Source organism: Notolabrus celidotus, chromosome 6 (genome assembly GCF_009762535.1).
Source record: "Notolabrus celidotus isolate fNotCel1 chromosome 6, fNotCel1.pri, whole genome shotgun sequence".
Classification (NCBI taxonomy): domain Eukaryota; kingdom Metazoa; phylum Chordata; class Actinopteri; order Labriformes; family Labridae; genus Notolabrus; species Notolabrus celidotus.
The window spans coordinates 7,406,907-7,431,437 of record NC_048277.1 but is presented as its reverse complement, the minus strand read 5'-3'; the positions used below and the strand labels follow the sequence as shown (position 1 = coordinate 7,431,437).

At 39.5% G+C, this 24,531-nt stretch overlaps 2 protein-coding genes across 2 annotated transcripts; one reads left to right on the top strand and one right to left on the bottom strand.

Moving 5' to 3' along the window:
• Positions 1 to 526: 526 nt before the first annotated feature.
• Positions 527 to 6,758, top strand: LOC117813953 (protein FAM180A-like). The gene is made up of 3 exons (XM_034685032.1): positions 527 to 1,226; positions 5,171 to 5,268; positions 5,345 to 6,758. The coding sequence occupies exons 1-3, from the start codon at positions 1,151 to 1,153 to the stop codon at positions 5,669 to 5,671; spliced, it is 501 nt and encodes a 166-aa protein (XP_034540923.1). The 5' UTR covers positions 527 to 1,150; the 3' UTR covers positions 5,672 to 6,758.
• On the bottom strand, positions 5,688 to 17,154 carry zgc:110789 (Xan_ur_permease domain-containing protein). Its single transcript, XM_034685029.1, has 12 exons — positions 17,107 to 17,154; positions 16,143 to 16,283; positions 15,545 to 15,702; positions 12,854 to 13,013; positions 10,349 to 10,530; positions 9,737 to 9,857; positions 9,493 to 9,649; positions 9,128 to 9,381; positions 8,172 to 8,336; positions 7,975 to 8,083; positions 7,779 to 7,874; positions 5,688 to 6,640 (listed from the first exon to the last, which is right to left on the bottom strand). The coding sequence occupies exons 1-12, from the start codon at positions 17,152 to 17,154 to the stop codon at positions 6,390 to 6,392; spliced, it is 1,842 nt and encodes a 613-aa protein (XP_034540920.1). The 3' UTR covers positions 5,688 to 6,389.
• Positions 17,155 to 24,531: the final 7,377 nt, after the last annotated feature.

The window sequence follows — 24,531 nt, the reverse complement described above, 5'->3', positions numbered from 1 at the left end:
TTCAGAAAGACACAAACCCAGCTACAGGAGGAGAAAACAAGGAGTGTCCTTTAAATAACAAACAGTGAAGCCAAGAGAAATCCCCTTTTGTTCCAGCAGATTGTTTCAGTTAGAGATGATGTACAGTGAGCAGGTGGTTATGCAACTAAGAACCACAACATGGTGAGTCAAGACAGAGAGGTCTTTCAAACCCTGAAAGGTTGTCATCCAAAAGACCCGCTTACTATACATTATTACCCGGCCACCTACTAAAGATATAAACAAGCTGACATTAAATATTGATTTCAGGATTATTTATTTCTTATCAGCACTCCTGGAGGACAAAGTTACATTAAAGTGAATATTTCCATGAAGGTAACGTAAGACGAGGTGACAAGGTGAACTGGACTTCAGCAGGAATATTGATGTTGACATTTCTGTCCTCATTCAGCTCTTCTTCTCTTTGACGTTGACACACCTTCAAGCATAAATGAGACAAATGTCTCAGCTTTGAACATTGTTGCTGTTATCTCTACCTCTTCTGGTTTCAGTGACTTTGTTGAGATCAACAGCCAACAGATGCTCTCTCCAGCTCTGCTATCGTTGTCTGGATTGCAGGACAGGATCTTGCTCCACTTTTCCATCTCAGAGAGGGTTGGGGTCCTCAGGCTGCTCTCACATCTGTGCTCGTTAAATGTCATTATTTAACTACAAAGAGGACACTTTTGCTTCAATGACTAGAAGGTAAATATGAACCATGAAGAAAATGATAGTAATGAAAAGGATAATGAAGTGTTATAATCATGTACCTGTTATCTGGTGAGAGCAGCGTGATTCAACAATGAGACGGTGTCTGTTTACATGATAATAACCAGATGAAGGTTTTAAAAGAGTGTTTGAGGAGCAGAGAAAGAAAAGTGGGAGAGGGGAAGAGATCAGATGTGGATGGGAGGGGGAGAGGAAGAGACACAGAGGGAGAAAACACAAGTGATGAAGAGGCTGCACAGAGCGAGTGAGGCAGGCTGCAGCAGATGCTCAGTAAAGAGTAGAGGAGGAATGCAACAGAAGAGCGCTGGCTGCTAACAGAGAGAGAGAGACTTTTGGAGGTGCCTGAGACCTCTGCCTGGAGCCACTTACATGCTCCTATCAACAGGAGAGAGTTCAGGCTGCCATGCTGCCCTGCAGGGTGCTCATTGTCTGCCTTTTCTACTGCTGCATCAGAGTGGGGGTCAGGACATCCAAACAAGGTAAGACCTGCACCTTCATTTCATTCAGATATCTATATTTTTCTTCACAGAGAACACAGTATTCTGCAGTTGTGTTGTCTTTATTAAGAATTTAACTGTGGATTAAATCCAGTATAGCTTTACTGATTTGTGCTCAGGCCACATGAGCATTTATAGCATTACATTTTTTAATAGTTGATGATGCTCCACAAAACTTTTAATTGAATATTTTACAAAACAGTTATAAGTCTGTACGGTCCTTTGTTTAACCTGTACTGTAATATAAACCCAGAGAAAACTGTGAAGTTACTTTTTTTTCAAACTGTGAAGATTTGACTAAAGTCCAAATTGCAAAACATTGAAGAAGACATTTTTTTTCTTCATGCATTAAGAGTGTAGAGGCCAGTACTCCTTTTAAACATCTCTGAAACATATTTAAAGCTTGCAGCTACACAAAATAGCATGAAAATATTTAAGTTCACAATCAGTTTAATCTCAAAGACAAAATATGTTTGCATCATGTTACAACCAGGATCAGATCTGCACCTGTTTCTGATTCTGACTGAAGAGGAAAAATGCATACTGCTGTGAATTGAGTCCAGCTCTGTCAGGAAATGCCTTTAATAAACTAAGATCTTCACGGATTTGATAAGAGTCCTCGCTTTCATCACTCACTGAAAAGAAAACCACACAAATGGAGAAGACTAAAAAAGGAAAGATGACTTCATGATGAAAGCTTTGCTGCTTAATTTTATTTTTCAGTTCAGTCGAAACAGCAGTAAAGAGTAGAGAGTAAGACTCTCTGTGTTAAAAATTTGGAGTCATTAAAGGTTCATGTTTGGTCACTTTGATCCATAGATACTCAGAGTTCAGCTGGTAAACATATGAGTTCTGATGAACATGACTTTTTTGGTATGTCTGGGTTTTTCACAGCGTCACCTCTCAGTGCCAGCTAGAGCTGCCAGGCATGAGGCTGCCCAGCAGATTGAAAAGAAGCATGTGATCTCAGGACAGAGAGAGAGAGAGAGAGAGAGAGAGAGAGAGAGAGAGAGAGAGAGAGAGAGAGAGAGAGAGAGAGAGAGAGAGAGACACATGATCTTCTTTGTTATTTCCGTTTTGGAATTTCCTCTTACATCAGCAGATTATGGGCCAACAGTATCGATGATACTAAAGGATTAAGCCAATTATTAAAAAACTGCAATAAGTTTTACGTCAGAAATCATTGTCAGGAAATCTCTAAGTGAAAAGGTTAGATGATTTGGTGAGATGTTGATGATGAGTTGGTAGAGCCACCAAAATCCTGAGTGGAAGCATTTATTGGCATTTCTGGCCCAGATCATTGTATAAACATTATGACAGACTGGCGTGCATCATATGATCGTGCAGAAGTCTATTAAGACGCCCTCATCTGGTTACACTTGTTGAGCCAGATGTAAACAAGTGGATAACTGTTGACTTTGGCTGAAACATTTACTGAAAGTGTTTGAGTTTCCTTACTTCTCTGGAATGATCAAACTTAATGAAGTAGCCACAACATCTTGATTTCAGACTAAACTGTTCAGGTTTTTGATTTTGTTGTGCTGTTGCTATTAAGAAGAAGACATCAAAACTCACAGAGCTGACACTCTGCCACGTCCTTGTCCCTGCACAGTAGGAAGTTTTATGTTCCATCTGCACTGACTGCGGCTCTATGATATCCTCTATTTGTCCTTTCCTTCTCTCCTGCTGTTCTCTCTTTTATTGACCCAACACTGTAACCTGGAGCTCACCCTGCTGCACCTGAGCTGTAACCTGCCTTAGCTTCAGATTAATCACACAATAATAAAACCAACCTGCGAAGAATGTATAAGATACTGGGCAGAAAGTGAAAACAGTCGTCTAGATCCCTCTATGGTCTCATCCTCTCATGGTCAGTGGACAGCAGTGTTAATCTGAAGAGTGGTGCATCCACTTTTGTTCCAGACTTAAATATTTTAACAACAATCTGATGAACTGATGCAAAATTCAAACCAGACGTTCAATTTTCCAGAGAAGGTTAAACCCTCTGTCTTTGATTCTCTGACTTCCTGTAGCAGAAGGAGCAGACCAAAGTTTTCACTCATCTGGTGAAAAGTTTAAATATCTGGTGAACAGACTTGTGCCAAATTTGGTTTGGAAATTCATGGTTTCCCAAAATGTTACTTTGAAGTTCCTGTGCGGAGGAGATTTTAACAGGATATGAAACAGACTGAAGTTAGGACTGATGCCTCTTTTTGACCTACCAAAGCAAACATGACAACCGGCATAAAGATTGATTATTTCTGTACAGCTATTTTGAACATCTAAAGCTGCTGCCAGGGGGCAGGCGTCAAGAGGCTTAAAGAAACAGGTTAAAGAAACAGTCTTATTTACATTTTCACAGCAAAGATCCACTGTAACAGATACATTTCAATGGTTTCCAGGATACAGTGACCTGCAATTCCACATTCAGGTCTGTACATAGTGTTAATTAGCAACAATTATGATGCTAAAATAGCTAACAAATGTAATATTATTATTCTTTTATTATCATTATGTTATTTCTATTTAAATTTTTTTTGAGTATTTAACCATTTCTTTCACTATGGTCTTTAACCTTGAGCACTGGGAAATGAAGCCATTGTGAAAGTGCAAAAAACTGCAGTACCTTGAGTGTCCACATGAGGCTAACTCCAAAAGCCTAGGAATCCCTGTTAACACCCATACTAAAGTGTCAATTTTTTATGAAAATTAAAGATTATTATGACCTCGTCCAAGATACATAGCTGTTGAGACTAACACCTTGTTTCCATTTGTGTAAGTCAACCCGATGTTTATTCATCCCTATTAGAATCTATGCAATGTGCCAGATAAACAGGATTTCACAGGGGCTGTATGAAAGCATGCTAGCTTAGCTAACATGCTGCTAACTAGTTCAAAGTCTATTCCCCTTAATTATGTTGCCTATGTTCATGTCAGATATGTTCTTATGAGTTAAAAGAACTCATTCACTTATAGTTTTAACACATTGTGAATCTGAGTAGTCTTGTTCTGTGGTTATGCCATACGGACATTCAGATCATCTTTATCAGTTATTAGTAACAACAATATTTTTGCCATCTATCATCTCAATGCTTTGTCATTTTAGCATGATAGCTTGCTAACAATACTTATTTTGCTTGAAGCTTGTGTAAAGCCTTACAGAGCCACTGGCATACTTAAAGATCCTGTGACATCTTCTTGTCTATTTATTTTGTTTTAAAATGTTTGAGCAATAAGTTATTTTTTGGTATAGTCATGTCGTATATGATTTTCTGCAGGCAGAGAGAGAGAGGGTTAGGGCAAATCACACAACAAATCAGGACCATAACATTTTGTTCATAATACAACAGCTCTGCACTGGAGGCTGTGTGCAAAGCAAAGTACTTCCTCATGCTCAGGGTTTTAACTTTTAGCTTTCAATTGACTGCCCCAGATTATTTATGCTAAACCCAGTCTAAACTGTGGGTTTAAGGAATGCTGTAAAAATTGGGCTAAAAAGCTAAGCCCATACTGTACATACTGAAATAATCTGCAGCCTGTTGTATAATCCATGTGTTACTTCACTGTAGATTTATTTTTGTGCCTTTGAAGTTTGAGGTCACGTCTCATGGTCTGCAGATAGAAGTCATCTGTAAGGTCAGAGATCACAGACTTTGAGTGCACACAGCACAGATAGACACCACTATACAGAGGCATGAGCCTGATGAACCTGGATGTCACATGTGCCAGATCATCAGCAGCTGGTAAATCCTGTTCTTCATGTTTTTATGGAGTCACAGGGATTCCCAACTTAACAGATTCAAGAAACCTTCTGGGTCCACTTCAGTGAAGCATGAGACTTAGAAGTGATGACATGTGAAGGAAAGGTCTGCTTAGGAATCTGCTCATGCCTTTTACCATCCTGTCTGTCTGTCTTTACCTGCCAGCCCTCTTTCCAGCTGCAAGCAGAGCCAAGAGAGGGGCAGAAGCAGGGGGAAAGCTCACATTTCAAAACTCCCTGGAGGATGTTAACCTGTTATATGAGGTGAGACAAATAGATTAATGATTTAGTATTTGTTGAATCTGCGGTGAAACCTCAATAATTTTCCTTTCATCCTTAGATCCTGCTGGCTGGCACACGCTTTGAGACCAGCGGGGAGTTTTCAGTGCACGATGCCGAGCTGGCTTCAATGCGCAAGACAAAAAACCTGGAAGTCATCTGTGAGGAGATCATTCCCAGGACGCTTATCGACATAGTTACACTCATCTCTAATCTTTCAAGTCATACTGGTGATTTGCACCCGGACGATTTTGAGCATATCTTGTTGACCCTGGTTTTTACTGCCCAGCAGATGGCCTCCTCCAACGAACAGCAGAGAGAAATGTGGGCAGAGTCCTTTGTTAGTTTGTACAAAGCCATCAAGCAGGACCTGACAGGGAAACACTGAAGAGATTCAGGCTGTGCACTGGCTCCATGTAGGAGTTTATTATACACATATCAAATACCTTTTTTTAAATATCCTTTAAAATAAGTGCACTTTGAAACAATGCATCTTGTCGAACTGCAGGACATGAGGAGCCTTTGTGAAACGTCCTGCAGACAAACTGTTGCCACAGTTTGATAAAGTGCATCGACTGAGCAAAATCATAAAAATACTGACTGTCAAAGGCACGTTGTTTCAAACATGAGGTACTGTATATACATGGTTACAAGCTTGGATTTGCATGTTAGCACACTGACATGTTGGATTTACTTGTATTCTTTTCTCTTCAGTGTTTGCTCTCTAGCACCCTCACCTTTAAGGCAAATAAAATCATAAAAACTAGTATAAAAATCAAGCTTTCACCCAAAAGATCAGTGTTGCTCTATGAATACAAATTACTTGAAAGAAAAGCAAATGAATTGAAGATTGTATATAAATGTCAGCATTTTATCATTGATACTTTACAAAAAATCCATGAACACTAACTACAAGTCCATGTGTTGACAGATCTAATGCAAGATGCCACTTGCAAATGTCACCTCAGAGTGTCATGTGAAAAACTGTGCCCATGTTTCTACAGTACAGAGTCTTTGAAGATGAACAGGAGGTCCAAACTAAGCTGCCTCTAACGGTAAAGTTTCAGAAAAATCCTACTCATGGCACTCTGAAGAGAGTACACTGCTCAGAGAGTGACTCCGATGATGAGCTGTGGAGGCTCTGGATGTCCCAGTGGCTGCTTTGGCTCCAGGGCGGCGCTCTCCAGCGAGGTGGACTCACCAGGAGGGCAGAAAGGTATGTAGCGGAGCCAGGAGGAAGACGAGTAAGAGCTGAAGCCGAAGGGAAGGTCGTAGACTTCTCCGCTCTCAAGAGTGTTGCTGGAGTCGTCCTCGTGGGCCTTGTTCCACGCCAAAATGCCTCGTTCATGCTTGGATCCTGTTGGACATGTTTAAAATGTGTTAAACAATGCCTCGAGATGAAATCACTGAATCTGCCTTTGTGATATTTTCTCATTTAAATTGTTTTTTTTCACAAAGCTGGGGAATTCTTTATAATGTGCCAGGGACTTTCTTGTTTTTAGATATTGTTCCTCTTTTACTTTGGAGAATAAAATGCTTTTGTCAAATATCTGTAATTTATACACTGCTTTGAATTTATACACTGCTTTGAATCTAACACTCAGTGAAACTGCAGCCAGGTACAAACAGTATAAGATGGTCAACAAGGCTGAACTTCATTAGGAGAAACCGGGTGCAAGTTTAGAAATCATGCAGATTTATAGACACATTCCAAATCCGAAAAAACGCAACAGCAGAAACGTTAAGCAAATGAACATAACAGGATATACAGACTACTGCCTTAACAGCAAACACACTTCAAATACATAAACAAAGCAAATCAGAAATCACAGAAAACACATGCCAAAGAAAAATGCTGCAAATCGAGACATGACAAGTGAACGCTGAGTGGACACAAACAGTTTTTCTCCTACTTAAACTTTACCCAAACTTGACATGATTGATTGTCGAACTGGAGAAGTGGAACAGTATTCAGAGCCTGACGCTGGGCAGGGTCAGGCAGTAGTACCACTAGCTGTGTGACTAACTGAGAGCCATAGCTTATATGAGCCACACTTAAAGGTAATAACTTTAGCTTAGCTAGCTGGAGCACTTCCATTGTCAAGGCTTGCTTTGCAGTGTTTTTTTTCTTTTGCACGTTTTCATTCATTGATTCTTAATTTGCAGCAAATTTCTCCTAGTCAGGATTCTTTACCCATTGCAGCTAAGTTAGCCTTGTTGGCCACTGTGTAAAACAGCTCAATAACTTTTATTTGGCTCTTACCTGCACATTTATTTTATTTTATGTAATCTAGTGTTGCTTTATAAATATCAAGTACAAACTCATGTCTGTTTGCTGAATCTCTAACAAACTTTAATGCACAACTTCTCCTCATCTGCCCTAATGTCCAAATCCGACCCCAACAAAATGACTAACAGATGTACATATGTTTAATTTTCTGAAAGTCTGATAAGCCTAAAATTACAAAACTATTTAGGGCAAATTTATGAAATACCTGGTATTGTGTTGTCCAGTATGAAGCCAAAGAATCCTCCTACAAACATACTGGTCGTCAAAAGAACCTGCAGCACCTGGTCCAGTTCAACCACACCTGAACACAACAAAGATTAAAGAGTTTAAAGTCTGTTAAAACTGAAAATTGAAAAGTATTTTAATAAAAACACACAGAGAGAGAAGTTTAGTTTGAGCACCTGTAACCACAGCCTTTTGATTTTTCAATATCCAGTTGGGAATGACCAAACCAGAGAACATGGAGAAGCCAAAAATGAAGATGTTTCGAGATGAATTCATATCTGCATACTGTTAACGAGAGAGAGAGAAAAAGCAGAGGTTTATTAAGTGTTATATTAATGTAATGTAAAAATGAGTGTCTCTTATGTAAGCATACCTGCAGATTAGAAACTCCTGCTGCAGCGATGACACCAAACATAACCAGGAACATCCCTCCTACCACGGGGGAGGGGATGGTGGTGAATATGGCGCCCACTTTACCAAACAAACCCATGACCACCAGCAGGACTCCGCTGGCGACTATCACCATGCGACTGCCAACCTGGGAAAGAGAAGATGGAGAAAGAAAAGACATGTCTTGAGTTTGTATCAACTGACCTTAAAATAATTAATTCAACTCACAATTTAATGAATGATGCCAGGTGCAAAACGTTTCATCATAACTTTATGAGGGTGTAAGAAAACAAAAGACACAAAAACCTCTGCTAGATCATAAAGTTCCAGGAGTAAATAAAAACAGCTAACATAAAAATCAGCAATAAACGATGTTGAATTTATTAGGACCCCCTGCAGAGGAACACGCTCTATGGAAGTTGTAAAGTTCTCTCTCTCTCTCTCTCTCTCTCTCTCTCTCTCTCTCTCTCTCTCTCTCTCTCTCTCTCTCTCTCTCTCTCTCTCTCTCTCTCTCTCTCTCTGTTCCCTGCAGAGCGTGTATCACAGTAGGTGTAGGGAGAGATCTAATGGTATGAGATGGCAAACTTTTATAGATACAAAAAAAGAAAAATGTTTGAATGGTCTCCAGATATTTTTGTCAGGCAGCCTAAGAAGGAAGGAAGGTATCTGAATGAAACACTGGTGGTGTATCCTAAACTGCAAATCTTCACCTTCACACCTCTATTAATCTGCAGACTCAAGAGATGTAATAAAGTCAAAAAAGAGAAGCCAAAGACAGATAGTGCCCTCTGTCGTTTTTTCACATCATCCTTCTATCATCCTGTACGTGGCCCCTTACTGTCACATCATTAATAAATAAAACAAGTCAGGACTTGCAACAATCAGGTTCCCAATTTACACATTTATATTTTACACCCCATGCATGGAGGCTCATCTCACCTTTGTAATGCCGAGGGCTCCTACGTTCTCGCTGTATGACGTGGTACCATTCCCTGTCCCCCAGGCTCCAGCCAGCAGACAGCCCAGTCCTTCAATCCCAATACCCCTGTTGATTGCATGTTTGGGAGGAGGTGGAGCCCCAGAAAGCCTGGCACAAGCATGGTAGTCCCCTACAGACTCTACCATGGAGGAAATCACACCAGCCAGGATGCCAACCACCCCTGCCAGGCTCACAGTCGGCACACCCCACTGACCTAAGTTAGGATTCAAACACAAGAGGACAGTGAATGGTTTATTATGGACAACCTTGCATACCTATTTCTATTAACTTACTGTATTCAAATATTTAAGTTTGTTAGAGTTACCTGGATAAGGAAAGGTGAACCATGGGGCTTGGCTCATAACGTCTCCCTTCAGATCAGTGCGAGCCCTGTAACCGTAGTCGTCAGGATCAGCAGGGAAAATGTTGTATATCGTCAAAATGTAGCAGACAAGCCAGGACAAAGAGACTCCAAGCAGAACCTACAAGTACATAGACAAAATAAGTCTCCTTTCATGTCCTGTTGTCTGTTAACTTTATATAAAAATGACAATTTGTGCAGTTCATACAGGGAGGATCTGGAAGACGTAGACACGGGAGGTGTGCAGCTTTTTGTCCTTGCTGTACATGGGAAAGGGCACGGGGATGTGACGGAGGTACTGTGAGAACAGGATGATCAGTGCTGTGGTCCTGTGAGAGCAAGAACAAAGACATGAATTCACAACATGAATGAACAGTGTTTAATAACGCTGTGACTAAGCAGAGCCAGATAGGTCGAGGTCTAATCAACATACAGTAAAGAACATTTAATAAGAGATCCTTTGGCACAGATTGTAATAGGCTTTTCAACCCTGTAAAGAGATTAAGACTTTACACTGATTTAGATTTTCATTTTTATTAAAACTTGACTGTACAACAGACTCAAAGAGTGTGAGCTGATTAACAATAACCTTTCAGACAGTTTGTTTGGCGAGAAAGTAGAAAGCTCTTAGTTAGGTAAGGAGCTTGTTAACTGCTTCATTCAACATGGTCAAAATGATCAGTTATTACATTATCTTAAATTATTTTGCAATTAAAGATTTGAGTAGAAAAAATGCACATTTTTTGAATATCCATTGTTCATAATGCTCTACAGTAAACACTTCTACATCCTGAAACATTTTATAGCATCTTCTACTCACATTGCAGAGATTCCCCAGTGGTAGCCAGCACTGGTACCAGCTGAGTCAAACAGGGACAGTCCGATGAGAGCGATGGTGGGAGCGATGGTGAGGGGACCGATGAAGCGCATGAAGAGGCCAATGAGGCCAGAGAAGCCGACAAACACCTGGAAGAGTGAGCCAACCATGATGGAGCCCTGGAGCTGGAGACAGACAAAGGTAAAGTATTAATTATTCTAGTCAAGTCAAATCAACTTTATTTTGAGAGCTGATCGAAGTTCTTAACAGACACAGTCCAGTGAGCAACAACTGATGTCTATGCTGAAATTTGGCAGAAAACATAAATTCAGGTTTGAATGTCCAAGACCTTTTTTTCAAATAATTTTCAAATGGCTAAAAACAGGCCATAACATGAATGTGTCAGAAAATAAAATTTGTTTTATACATTTTGAAAAAGGACTGGAGGATAGAAGTTAAGTATGACGTAATTTTAACTCCCTTTATTGTTCACACAAAAGCTAACTTCAGCGTATTTGACACATTATGGACTGTAGAAGAAGATTGGGAAAACAGTCTGTATGCACTGCTACTTCAACTGTGCAACTTTGACTACAACAGCAGAGCTACGTCTGGATGTTGATATAGGTTCTTGATGTTTTACAGACAGCAAACATTTTAAAAGCAGTGTGACTGACGGCAATGATCCCCCGAGCTGTCTGTGTCTGAATCCCGGTCATGGACTTTATTGTTTCAGTGGTGACTGTGATGCATTGCTGGTTTGCTCAATCATTGTTGCCACTATATAAGATTTAATATCCTTAAGTTTAGGGGCATTTAGCCTTTGATAGCTTGGAGTCAAATGGTAGCTGTAAAGACTGAGGGCTGTAACATTATAGTGGGGAATATAGCTGGATAGTATAAACAAAACCATGAAATGCTATGTAATGCTTTGTGATGAAGGGACCGTGAGAGATAATGTAGAGGAGGCCCAAGAACAGAGCTCTGAGGAACTCCACAGGTGAAAGATAAGATGGGGAAAAGTTATCGCTCACACTTACATAAAAACTTCTGTTTTTCAGAGACGTCTGGAACCAATTAAGTTCTGTTCATGGCTCACATTATTCAAGACTGAAAATAAGCAGCTTTAGTATTAAAAACTGTATTAATAAAATAATACAGTTCCCATTGTCTGAAGTAAAAAACAAATCATTAGGATATTTTAAAAGAGCTGACTCATTGCTCTTGTTCTCCATAACACCAGATTAAAAAGCTTACATATTTATTTGGCTATCACCCATGTCACAAAGATTTAATTAGAAAAGAACATACGCTTTAATCTTTGAACAAAAACAAAATGAATCATCAAATTTGTGTTTCATGTGCCAATTACATCTAAACAGCTGCTTTGCAAATGTCCACAGTATTTCCTGAAGACTTTGTGGTTCAGACAGGTCTCATTTGGATTTTCAGGGGGCAAAAGTATGTTAGTTCAAACTGTTTTGTCACCCATAAATACGTGATAAAATATGCATTAAAGATGCTGCTTTTTGAGTGCATTTTATCAATCTTCCAACTTGGACCGTATAAAGCAAAACGTTATCTCAGTTATATCACCCATTAGTTTCTGAAGCAGAGTGTTGAAGCCCACGAAGCCTGTTGGAGACTCAACCTAACTTTCAGTCAACTTAACAAGAGTCAAAGAGGCAGAGATGGGATGAAAAAAATGTAACCTTAAGACCTTCAGTAATAATTTTTTTCTAAACCTGTGTACAGGTAGAGAAATTATCTATTAAGACTAAAATTGTTTACGAACCAGACTGTAAACATGTTTATGTTTGCTGTAAAGATTGGCTTTTTGAATCATTGTGTATGTGGATGACTGGGCTTTTGGAGCCAGCCTCAAGTGGACACACGAGGAACCACAGTTTTTAGCACTTTCACATCAGCTTCATATTTCCACACTGGAGTTGTGTACTTCAAAGGATAAACCCTCAGAATGGACACAAGCTGCTGTAATTCCAAAAAGCCAGCATGGACTGAGGCACTCCATGAGCACTCACATGCTTACTCCTTTATGAAACACACTCCAATAGATGAGTAAATTCTATCATTACTAACCTCAGACAAACATTTTAATGTCAGACAGACACTCTGTACTCGGCCCTGTCATGTTGAAAGTAACTCCCATGAACATCAAATCTACTCTTTACTCACAGCCAAACCATGAAGTTTACACAAGTACATATGAACCAGCTAGTCTTTAGAGCATTCATTAAATGTATTAACATGTAAGTTTTCAAATCTTTTAACACAAGGATCTTTTTAATAACATAGAAATTTGGTGTTTGTTTTTAATCCAGTAAAAAGGCAGAACAACACGTTTCATTCCTATTCCAAAACTTGCGAGAGGCCATTTAACTGTGAACAAAACACTATTTACTGGATTTGATCATGCTCCAGTTCTCAACAAGAGCTCAGTAAGTTAGGCTGTAAGTTGTTATTAGAAACATCACATGGTTTACTTACTGCTCTCATGCGACTCTGCCACACGTCCATGAATTCGGGGGAGGAGGTGTTGACCAGGCTTGCATTTTGCGTCCAAGCAGGACATTTCCACTCTGGCATGGAGAGCATTGCCATGGAAGGTAACAGCAATGTGAAAGTCCCACCTTGGAGAATGGGCAGTCTGGAAATGAATAGCAGGAACACATCAGGTGTCAAGGTCAGACATCATCTACCCTCTTACTATATTTCACATAAAGTTTATTAAAGCACAACATTGGTCTTTGTCAGGTGATAGTTTTAGAAGTCAATGGACCACACTTAAATATATAGATTTTGCACAACAGTATAGGCTGACCAGCACTTTGATGGCTGGTGATCAAACATATACAGCCCAAAGGAAGAAAATATCAATAATAATATAATTCAGATACATCTTACAGATATAACTATAGGTCAGGAAATGTGTAAGTGAAATCTGATTTAAAACTATTACCACAAAATTAGTATTCTAAAAAAATTACATAAAACATAAAAAAAATTAACCTTGCAGTGTGATTAAATCAGAATGGAGAAAGCACATATGAAGTGTGTTTGAAATAGGGATGTGCACGTTTAGTTGACTTAATGATTAGACGCTGGCATCAGAGTTACGAGTTACTTCATAGAATTGTTGATATTGTGATAACTGTGGGTCCAAAATGTTGGTCGTTTGTCATATCGAAGCACGACCATCCACCAAGATGATGGCCACTGCCATAATGCTATAATGCTCTACTACCAGGATGTAAACAATTACAGATAGCAGATATCTTGTAGCGTGGCATGGTTTTCAGTTTGTTGATCTAGTAAATGGAGATATGGACTGTCTGGTTAAACTGACATGTAGCCACTCAATCAGAGCAATGAGTGAACAGCACAGGCATGCGGACATTAACCTGCAAGGAGGACTGAAGACTGGTGGTGCTAGCTCTGCTAGTGTTAGCCACACTCTGCAAACCAGTTTGATATAATTTACCTGCAGACTCTGGGATCCTGTGTTCAGCTGTGTTGAATAATCTGTGCAAAATGTTGTCTCTTTTCTGAGTGTCTTCTTACCTTTAGACTGTTTGGTCAGTCAAGGTTTAGATTTATGTTTATTTTTCGCTGCAGGAAAATCCCTATTTTTCATGCATTCTGCAGCTACTACATGATGTGCATATAACCAGCCATCTTCAGATAGACAGTACCTGGCATTAGTTTAAGAACATGTCAAGACAAAGTAAATATGTGATCAGCTGTCATAATCTCAGGAGCTAAACAGCTTCAGACGATGAGTAAATGAATGGCCTCAGTCCTTAAGAAAACTAATAAAGGTTTACAAGTTAGATCAAAATACAGCTCCGCTCTAGTCCACCTCATGAGACTATGACTGTATCTACAGTGTCTGACAAATGAAAAGGTAAATTAAAATCATGTGAAAGTGGAGAGGCGGCCCCTCTGATTCAGACTAACCGCTGCTCTAGAGGTTAACTGAGTTACAGTAATCAGCCATGTAATAATCCTCATTATGCTGCTCACTTCACTGTCTGCAGCTCACATCAGGCTGCAGCAGACACAGAACTGAACATTTTACAATGCTTCACAAGTAAGGAGACAATAATCTATGTAAAACTAAAAACTCAAGGAAAGAGCAGAGACACAGAGAGAGCAACTATCTTCAGATAACCTTTGCATATTTACATCCTGGAGGACATACATTATTGTGTTGTTTTTTGCATTTGTTGAATAATGCAGCTAAATATATGGTTTGTTTTCTTATAGCTGACCACCAGGTGTTTATAGAGAGACAAGAAAGCATCAGTGGAGCTAAACCAGAGGAATGCGGATTTAGCAAGAACTAAATTCCAAACATAATAAGATGGAAATTCCTCCACTAATCCTACTGTGACACTTATATTGACCCAGGCTGGGTAGTACATGTTTAGAGTAACAGAACATGGTTCAAGACTGTAGCTTTTCAAAATTTAGTCAGTCATTTCAAGACTTCTGTGCATCATTGAATGCTACAGGTACATCTCACACTGTGAAGAGAGTTTGTTTTGGCTACTCTGTTCTGGTTTGTGCTGCAAGAGAGACAGAGATGTATTGTCCTGGTTCAGCTTGAGTCATAATGTAAGCACTTCATAATCTTTGTGCATCATCATGTATTTTATTATGATGACTTTTTAGGACTTTAAGAGAAAAGGATAACATTTTTCCAGACAATAATGTTTCTGAGCATGAGATTATTTCTTTTACACATGATTGAAGCTAAAAATATTGTAATAATTTATAAGCATCTTAACATTTAAATTCTACATTCCCTTTGATAATCCCTTTAATAAAAAGCTGCACTCATTTAAACACCAGAATATTCTATTGTTTGTGGTCAAGACTGTGCAGTGCTAACTTTGGCAGAGCTCACACTTCAAAAGGAGTTAGGATGGAAAGCTGAGAGTTTGTATTGTTCTGCTTTCTAATCAGCGGGAGCAGCATGGTTAAATCCACTTTAGTAAAGCATTCACGTGTTAATTAATGCATGAACCAGCAGAGCAGGAAAACAACACTGAACAGCTTTCATCCAGATCACAAATTAAATCTATAGTCCATGGCGTCTTTAATTAAACCTTACATTTATCCACAGCATGCTACAAACAACCTCCTACTCATTAAACACTTATCCTTCTTTCTTACCTTATGCCGAAGGTCACTTGCAGCAGAGTGCAAAGACCAGAGACGAAGAAGATGGTACTGATGAGGTGGCTTTGTGTGAGGCCGTCATGTTGCAGACACAAGCCCTGAGACAAGATTAACGGGATGGCAACGATCCCTCCAAAAGCAGTCAAACAGTGCTGGAGGAGCACAGACAGGGGGACATCCAGAGACATGATTCATTTTGGTTTGATGGATACATGCACAAACAACAACAACATTAGACTAATGTTTAGTTTGAATTAGCCATGCAGCACTGATTTTAAAAGTGAATGGGACAGATTACAAAGTGCAAAGGGTGAATAGTAAACAGAGCTGAATCAGGGCTTCCTGGAACAGCTGCTAAATGCATTATCCAAAGTCTCCATGACTTCACGTTTCAACTGTATCTGAAGCTAATTTTACATACAGACCTGTGTGATGAAAACCAAGGCTAACTAACCGTGAATAACAGGCCTCTCATGTGACTCTGTGGTCATGTTTGCCTTTTTGCATCACATCAATAACTAAACAAGCTTTAATCAGGAAATGACTTCAGGCTCATTTACAAACATGACCTTAAACCACTCCACAGACGTACCTGGATTCCTAGGAGGATGCACAGATACCATGGAGGTACATCCGTTACACAGTATGCTAGCTTGTTGCTGTCTCCTTCCAACGACGTGTCCGTTTCTTCCACATGTTTCGTGTCAGGTAGATCACTGAAACGCTTTTCAAGCTTCAGGAGGCAAGACAGAGGCAGACAGAGGTCAGTTTGAGATCAACATGAGGAGATGGCATCCTGCAGATCTTTACTTTGCAATGTGGAAAATATAATTTTCTTCAGCATGTTTAGAACATTTCCTATCTTGACACTTTTGTTAGGGAGTGTGGCTAAATGCTTGTTAGTTCATGACTTTCTAGCAGCCATAGGGATTCAGGCTAGATTAATCGCATTGTATCAGACCCGTAGAACAGGATTTGAAAACAAGTCACAGTCAGATGACTTACTAATACAATAAGTTCAGGAGTTATGAGCAAACATTTCTTTTGTCCTCAGATATGATTCAAATCTTGTGATGAAAAACATTCTGCTTATTTTACAATGGTACTAAAACATTTGTTTTCCCATTTGAATATATTCAATAATATTTGAAGCTGCTTCTTGAGTTTCTCTGTTTCTATTATATAATGTGATTTCAGGCATGAAGGAGCATGGATGTCTGTAAGTTCTTTAGTGCTAGTTAATGAGTATTTCTACCTAATGTACATTTATTCCCCGGCTATTACATGGAGTTTCTGAGCAGAAACAGAGCAGGTTTCATCCAGTTCAGTGACTTTAAGAGGGATAACTCACCCTGTAATACTGATACACTAACATTCTTGGTTTCACATTCCTACAATAGAGTTACTCACTAGATTTCAAAGGTAGAAAACTGGAGTGTGACTCTCATGTTAGAGGTCAAAATGATCCAGGTTACCATCATAATAAAAAAGATTCACCAGAAGTCTGCATCCTTTTTAAATCCTTTTAAAACAGATAAAAGAAGAGTCATACTCACTGTGAATGCATAGTTGCTGAGACCATTTCTTTCCTTTTCTGGAGCCATGTCAGCTTCAGCCTATCGGCTCAGGTGGTGGTCTTCTGAGCCCGGGAAAACAAAACAGAAAAGTGAAAAAACATTTATGTGAGGGGAGGGAACACATCAAGAGAGAGTCTAGTAGTCTAGGAGAGAATGGAGAGAGCAGAGAGGTGGGAGTACAGGAGGGGTGGACCGTTTGGTAAGAAGGAGCAGACACGAGATCGCTGAGCCTGGTGATTGAAATGAGTCCCACCAGCAGCTCATGTGAACCCAATTACAACAGTAACAGCAGCTGACTGAGGCTGACCAGCTGACATCTGTCAGGCAGATAGTCTCCAGTCAGGGTCAGACAGATTTTCTCCTTTTCACTTTCTTTACTATCTCTTCATCTTTAATCTGTTAACTTGAACCCTCTATGGTAGCCTGAAAGAGTATAAATAATTCCTGGAGAGTGCTGTGGGAGCAATTCATCCCCTGCTAATTTCTCTGACCTGTTTTCAAGGTGCTGGACTGGTAAAACTCCAGCCTTCTGGGAAGAGCTTGCTTCTGTTTTGCCCTCTCCTGCCTTCTTTTCTCTATTTTTTATACCAAACATTTCCTCAGGGAGGGCAAGCTTTCATAACTATGACATGTGCCAAAGTGTCACATGGTAATACTGGCGATGAGTAAATGTTCGGGAAATGTTAACTTAATTTCCCAACTTTCCTAAAACCCCTAAAGAGAGATTAGATGAATTAGATTATTAGTCCAAATGAAGAGTTTGATAGTAGACCAAATCTACTTAATTAAAAAAGGTCCAATGAGAGTGTTTGTGTTGCTTCTCACACTGATTTTATGTGGGTCACAAGATTGTGCATCTGAATCTCTTTATTATTCCTGAGTCAAGATCCAGGTCATACACAGGCCGCTGCAGGAGAAAGAAATATGAGACATAAGAAATCACCTCTGCTGCAGGGACACATACACATCTTCCAGCTGTCTACTTCTGGTTAATGGAACACCTCTCTGCCAATGATGTGGCCACGGGTGTGCCAGGGTTAAATTCTGATTCAGGTATTTTTTCTATTCTCACTAAAAGATTAGAACTTAGATTACTGTTTTCAAAGTATGCTACTTGTTCATTTTAAATGTTATTTGAATTATTTTCGATTTCAAAAGAAACAACATCCGCCGACATGCAAGGCCTGCCAAATCCGCTAATAGTAGCTGACCTGACTGTGAACCCAACACCTTTGGGAGACGTTAGCCGCTTTCTAAACAATGTTACGTATGCCAGCTTACCAACATGAAACAGAGCTTCCTTCTTAATGTCTTCAAGAAATCTCAGTTTGATGGACAGCCACACATGAGGCCTACACCTGAAGAGGATGTCTCACACCAACAAGTGGACATCTCTGGCACTCGTACGCACAAGTCAGAGATGTGACTCCATTTATTATTTAAAACTCAGACAGACTGTTAGTACAGGCTCTAATGATAACTAACATCAAAGGAAGGAGGTATGCTATCTTTATTTTCTTATTGTTTAGCTGATGGTTCACATGGCTGTATTCTGTGTTGCGTGTGTAAACGATACTGTTTAGTCTTTATTAATGTCTTGGCCTGGTGGTTGGTGCTACAATACATTTTAGGATTGTAAAGAAGAAGTGTGTTATTATGTGTTCAGGGGTGTGTCTCTTTTGCCTGTATTCATAACAGTCAGAGTGGATGATCTGCAGGGTGTAAGATAGCGCTCATTGTCTTGCTATATTAACTGACTGGGTCTTCAGAGTTGAGCGACTTAAATAAAATAAGCATAAAAGTGTATTTCACTGTTGTGTTTTTCTTATAGTGCATATTGAACTTTTCTATTTTGTATCCTTACTTGTCTGAAAAAGTCAAGAAAAAAATGACCTAAGTAGTTTGGGCCCACCCTTAAAAATCAAATGCCTGCCAATCACTCTCTTCTTGTGCAGGGACTGGTTGTAGAGAAAATGATAAGTTAACTAACTAAATCAGTTGTTTTTTATGATGGGCCAGAGACCTTTGTTGCCCATATAGACTTCAGAGTGACTATTAGGCATGACCTAGTGCCAACCTCCAGTCTCAAAATATGAAGCCAATGTGGAAGTGTTCAAGTGTTCGAGCGTCCACTTGAGGCTGGCTGCAGAAACACCGGAAACCACAAACCTCATACACTCCAATTCAACCAAGCAGATCTTTACAGCAAATATAGACATGTTTATAGCCTGGTTAAAAAAAAAGTTTTGGTCTGAATAGTTAATTTCTCTATCGGCACACACTGTACAGAAGGTGAATGTTTTACAACTTATTTTTGAAGAAAGTCCGAGCAGGATTCACAAACCAGTTCAAGCCTTTTGGAGAGAGCTTTGGTCTGAAGTGTTCACGCTTTAGTAGAGGGATCTTGAGAATACAATCCAAACAGAAGAGTTGTAGGAAATTAAGCTCACATGAAACTCACAAAGCGTGGAGAGAAGCAGAGCAGGGACATCATGGGGTCTGCTGCTCTGCGTCCACGTGATTCTGTGCAGTATACTGTATCCAGGATCAATCACATGTCAGGTAGGGATGGCATTATTTAAAATTACTCTCATTGAAAGCTGAATTGAGATAAAATCACAGTATTATATAATGTTTCATGTGTGTGTTACATGAAAGCCATCATAATAAATGTATTTCAGCCTCAGTGGTTGAGTAATATGCAGCTAAGGTCTTGCTGTCATGTGCTCATTAAATCTTGTTAATCAAAGCTCTGAGCAAACGTAATTTGTGAGTGTTTGTCCCTCGCAGGTCTTTATTTTAGCTTGTTACCTGATTTGAACCTCAACCTGTTATTGATCTCACATCTGAGTTTCTACGTTACACTGTAACACAGCAGCACATGATCCCAGTAAGCCACAGAGACAGAAGTCCATAATCAAATTGGGTGAGGGGCAGTGTGTAATCAATCACTGAAGACAGGGAAGCCTTTGCAGAATAATGTGTTGCACATGTTGGATTTGAAGGTGGTGTCATTTAAGGTCTAAATTTAGCACGTGACCAGAAGGCTACTTAAAATCCAGCAAACATGGAAGGACATTTTCTTTTCTCTTTTAATTAGTTTTTGGCTCTTGCACTGTGAGAGAATTGGAAAACATTTCTTAGAAGACTTAGGGGGACAGTTTGCCAAATTAACAGTTCTTGAGGTAAAGTATGGGGGCATAGGAACCGTTTAGTTACTTGAAGAATAGTTCCCGGGGCTAAAAGTTCCTTGAACTTCTGGTTGAAATGCACCTTCGGCATTGTACTAAAAGGTGAGTTCTCTCTACTCGGGCCAGGTTGAGGCTCATTTGGGTCAGTCATGTTTGTGTTGCCTACCACTGGTTTCAATTTAGGTTAATCCTGCCGGCAACGCCATTTGTGACAACAGCAAGTGAAAGTATAAGCGACAATAACTGTCTGTTAAAAGAGTCCTCTCAGGTTTATTGAAAAAGGTAAGTGATTACTTTAAAATAGGCAACACTAAAACACCAGGGTTAAGATTAGGGAGCTTAAATACACGAAGATGGGGGAGGGAGGTTAAATGTTTGTGGCCAGGAGCACTCAGTTTTCTCTAATGCATGTGGCCAAGCCAACTAACATGGCAGGATTATTGTGCAGCTGGGCTGCTCAGGGGATGCGGCTGACCTGTTATAATGTCAGTGTCAGGTGTAGTCCTTCTTTGGAGCTCTTCCAGTCAGCTGTTTCTCAGGAACAAGCAGCTCGCCAAACACCAACCAAGCCACGGCATATAATTTAACACACCAAAGCAGGCTCACACCCCTCCCCTCTGTACATGATGTAACATGAATAGAGAAATACAGCACAGGGTCTTTAACAAAGAAGCTGTAACAGTCAGAGTGGGCCATGTCATTTATTCACAACATGCCAAAAATTGAGGAAATGATAGGAAGAAAGATAGTTGTACTACGGCCGAGATGCTGATCATCCACTGAGAAGTGGGTGGTCAGCATCTCATCAACCCGTCACACTGCACTGCATACGAGCCCACACACAGCAATCGACCCCACACCATACATGAAAACTACACCCACAAGGTGCTCATCAATAATGGTGATCACCACACAAAATCAAGCTGATACAGGTCTACCCTGATACACCACACAATCTCTAGAAGAAAATAGCAATGGCTTTCAATGTTGACATCTTACACTGCAGCCATGTGGCAAAGAACACTTTGAAAACTCTGAAAATCAACAAAACAATCTGAAAATAACTCAGTGTCTCCAGCTTGATCTGATGCCAGTTTCTGATTGACTAAGAGAATTGAGTTATCAACTTCTTCCCCGATGTACGTATGGCTGTAAAAATAGAACAGAATATAATGCCAAAGTTTGATGTTTCTCATGAAAGGAAAACTGTTTCCATTCACTTCGCTCCCAACACACTCGCATACACACAACTGGACAGGGTCGTTTTAAGACAACAGGAGAGTCATAAAAGAAGTCCTTGGAAGAAACTGAGTGGAAATCTTGATGTAGACAGAAACTGTTTTGGCAACTCCTCGTACAGGATTGTGAGCTGAGCTACCAATTGCTCAATATTAAGTTTAACAAGTAAATAAAGTTTATTTGGTATAGCAACTTTTACAGAGCATAACCTCAAGTTGACTAATAAACATCAATATGGGTGCAGCAAAAGTCAGGGTCCAGAGCAGCCTCAGAGTATGTTGCCACTGTGGTGTCTAAAAAAGAGAAAGGACAGTGAAAACGGCTATGAACTTTTATTTGAGCATCCCAATGTTCTTATTGCTGCTCAGAGGAAAGAGGATGGAGAAGAGAGGTCGTTGTCAGTATTCAGAGCTTCAGTGTTTTGGACCAGCTGAAGAGAGTTTAGAGACTTACAGTATTTGGCAGTCTTTTAAAGGGGAATTGCATTAATCCAACCTAGAAGTGACGAATGCGTTGTCTAGTTTCTGCATCTTAATGTTGCAGGAGGTGCATGATTTTTGCAAAAAATATTGCTAAAAAAAGACTCTTTGAATTTTGTTTTTGACCAGTCAATTTTTGCAGAATTCACAGTTGAGACATTTATAGGAGTGTATTGTATAATCAGTCGTATTTTTAAGTTGCTTTCGATGAGACATGAAAACATTCTGCTGTGAATGCAAACTAGAAGGGATCGTCTATGCACTACTTCAGAAAGATTTTGGGGTGTAGTATTTTTTCCCATTGATCAACCTGGACATCTGGATTCTTTCACTGGGTATTTCACATCTGAAGTGGTCTTCCCTCTTGTGGACTTTCCTGAGATCAGTGAAACAAAACAGGTTTAACTCTGCACTGAAAAAGGATACAGTAGATGTAATACTGTATAAAGTGGAACACCGAGTTCAGCCAAATAACAGAACAATTAAGTTTTTGTGCTTACTGTAATTTGTTTCAAGTCCCAAGCAGAGACAACCTCATAAATGGTCATTTAAAGTAAATACAAGCCAAAATCTTTCAGCTCCCTGACTGTTGTTCAACTTTAGGAGCTTTAAATAATCGCAGTGAGCTTAGTCGTCGGTGTCACACTCACAGGAAGCATTATTAGTACTGGTACACTGTTTCTCTTGTATCAGACCGCACAGTGAGTGAAAATCTGCTGCATCATATCTTAAGTTATAGCACGAACACATACACTGTCCATGCATTGGGTCTCATAAAGTCACAAACATTAAATGTTCCTATTTTCTTTGATATGAAAAATACTGCTGCTGAAGAACTATTTAAAAATATTAACTTGAAGTATTAAGTCTGTATTTTGTGCATGGATTTAGAACCTGTCTGTTTTTTGCAGTCGTGTTGATATTGTGATTTAACATGTGGAAAATACACTCATGAAAGGTTCACTTGTTAAAATGTGTGTGACGTTGGTACATGAAAGGTGCACTCCGCTGTTTTTACACGTGACTGTTAGCTCACTCAGCATGAGTACGACTCAGCCTGGCACTGAAGGATTCTTTTCTTCTTTTTTTTTGTTTTCTAAGAAAAGGATCCTGATGAAGTCATGGGGATTACCTCAATTAGATCAGAGAAAAGTACTTATGGCAGCAGAAATTTTACTTTATAACACAGGGTGTTTGATTTGAAAGTAAAGAGCATTCAATTGGCAAATAATTAATTACAGACATGTTTTTGATTGTAAATAAAGGAATAATTGGTTCCAGTATTTTTAGAAGTTAGCCTGAAGAGGCCAACTTGCCATGTCTGAGGAAGAGAGAAGAAGAAAACACAAACAAAACTGCAAACAGACATGAAAAACTGCAGTCCCTTAGATGTGGCCTTCTGTGGCTGTCACCAGAAGAGAGTCAACCTCATTCAGGCTCCATATTGAAACACCCAGCACAGTTACACATGTTAACGTCCTGGTACACACCTTGGTTTAAACTCAGTAATTCCCTTTTTTGACAAATGTACAACAATGATTTTAATAAAAGTAAACAGTATATGCAAGATGATGCAAACATAGAGGCTTGACTCCTTTTAGTTAAGCCAGTTACTGAACTTTACCTCTTATGTGTTTGTGTTGTTAATGATCTTATGTAAATATGCTATACGATCCTTCTTTTTCGGTGAGTAATAATCTTGTTATGTTGAAATAGTTTATTTTTATTTATTTGTCAGCACTAGTTTGCAGGTATTGTAGTCTGGGTTGACCTGGCTTCTTAACTTTTTAGTCTGTTTAGTACTTCTCATATGTCAATGTCTGTTTAGCTGCCTGTGTTCTGGAATCAGTATTGTCTTTCCTGCAGAGAAGGCAGCAGGCCAAAATGATGAGAAGACTGGTCACTCAAAACCAGGTTTGTGTCATTCAGTCACCGCTATGCCAATGAACGTGTGTGTTCCAGGGAACGGCTGAGTCATCTACATTTCACAAGCTCTCTTCTTTAGTCCGGTAAATAAACAAATCCAGTCACTACAAACAGAACCTTCTTCTGTGTGAGCCTACTAACCACTTAGTTAATCACAGAATTAGTGTTTGGTCATTTTTTACTGAAGCTTCGTGTGTTTGGTTATTCCTCTTCCTGTCTGTTGAAACTAAAATCATAAGATTTGGGCATCATAAATATGAAAAGTGATTTGGGAAGCGGTTCTGTGTTCTCTCTTGCCGTGTGTGATGAACCAGGCATAACACTTTTATTTTTGGCTCCAACATGCTGTTTATATTGATAACAGAAGCATGTAGGTGTGTCACATCCACCTTTTTAGTAATGAGCTAAAGAAAAATGAAGAAGTTATCTTCTAGAGAGCAGAGCATCACAATATGAGCAGATATTACTCTACAATAAATCCATATCATCACATAAGTGTTTCATATTCATTACAGAGGTCCTCTGAAACACAGCACATTGATAAATAGCTCTCATAGGAAAAACAGGTG

What these genes read in the sequence shown, in the direction of transcription:
- LOC117813953 (XM_034685032.1), top strand. Translation starts at nt 1,151, where the DNA reads ATGCTGCCCTGCAGGGTGCTCATTGTCTGCCTTTTCTACTGCTGCATC. An exon ending in GGTCAGGACATCCAAACAAG is followed by an intron (nt 1,227 to 5,170) that starts GTAAGACCTGCA and finishes TTTACCTGCCAG; the next exon opens with CCCTCTTTCCAGCTGCAAGC. An exon ending in ATGTTAACCTGTTATATGAG is followed by an intron (nt 5,269 to 5,344) that starts GTGAGACAAATA and finishes TTTCATCCTTAG; the next exon opens with ATCCTGCTGGCTGGCACACG.
- zgc:110789 (XM_034685029.1), bottom strand. Translation starts at nt 17,154, where the DNA reads ATGGCTCCAGAAAAGGAAAGAAATGGTCTCAGCAACTATGCATTCACA. An exon ending in ACGTCTTCCAGATCCTCCCT is followed by an intron (nt 9,650 to 9,736) that starts GTATGAACTGCA and finishes ATGTACTTGTAG; the next exon opens with GTTCTGCTTGGAGTCTCTTT. An exon ending in GAGCCCTCGGCATTACAAAG is followed by an intron (nt 8,337 to 9,127) that starts GTGAGATGAGCC and finishes TCTCTTTCCCAG; the next exon opens with GTTGGCAGTCGCATGGTGAT.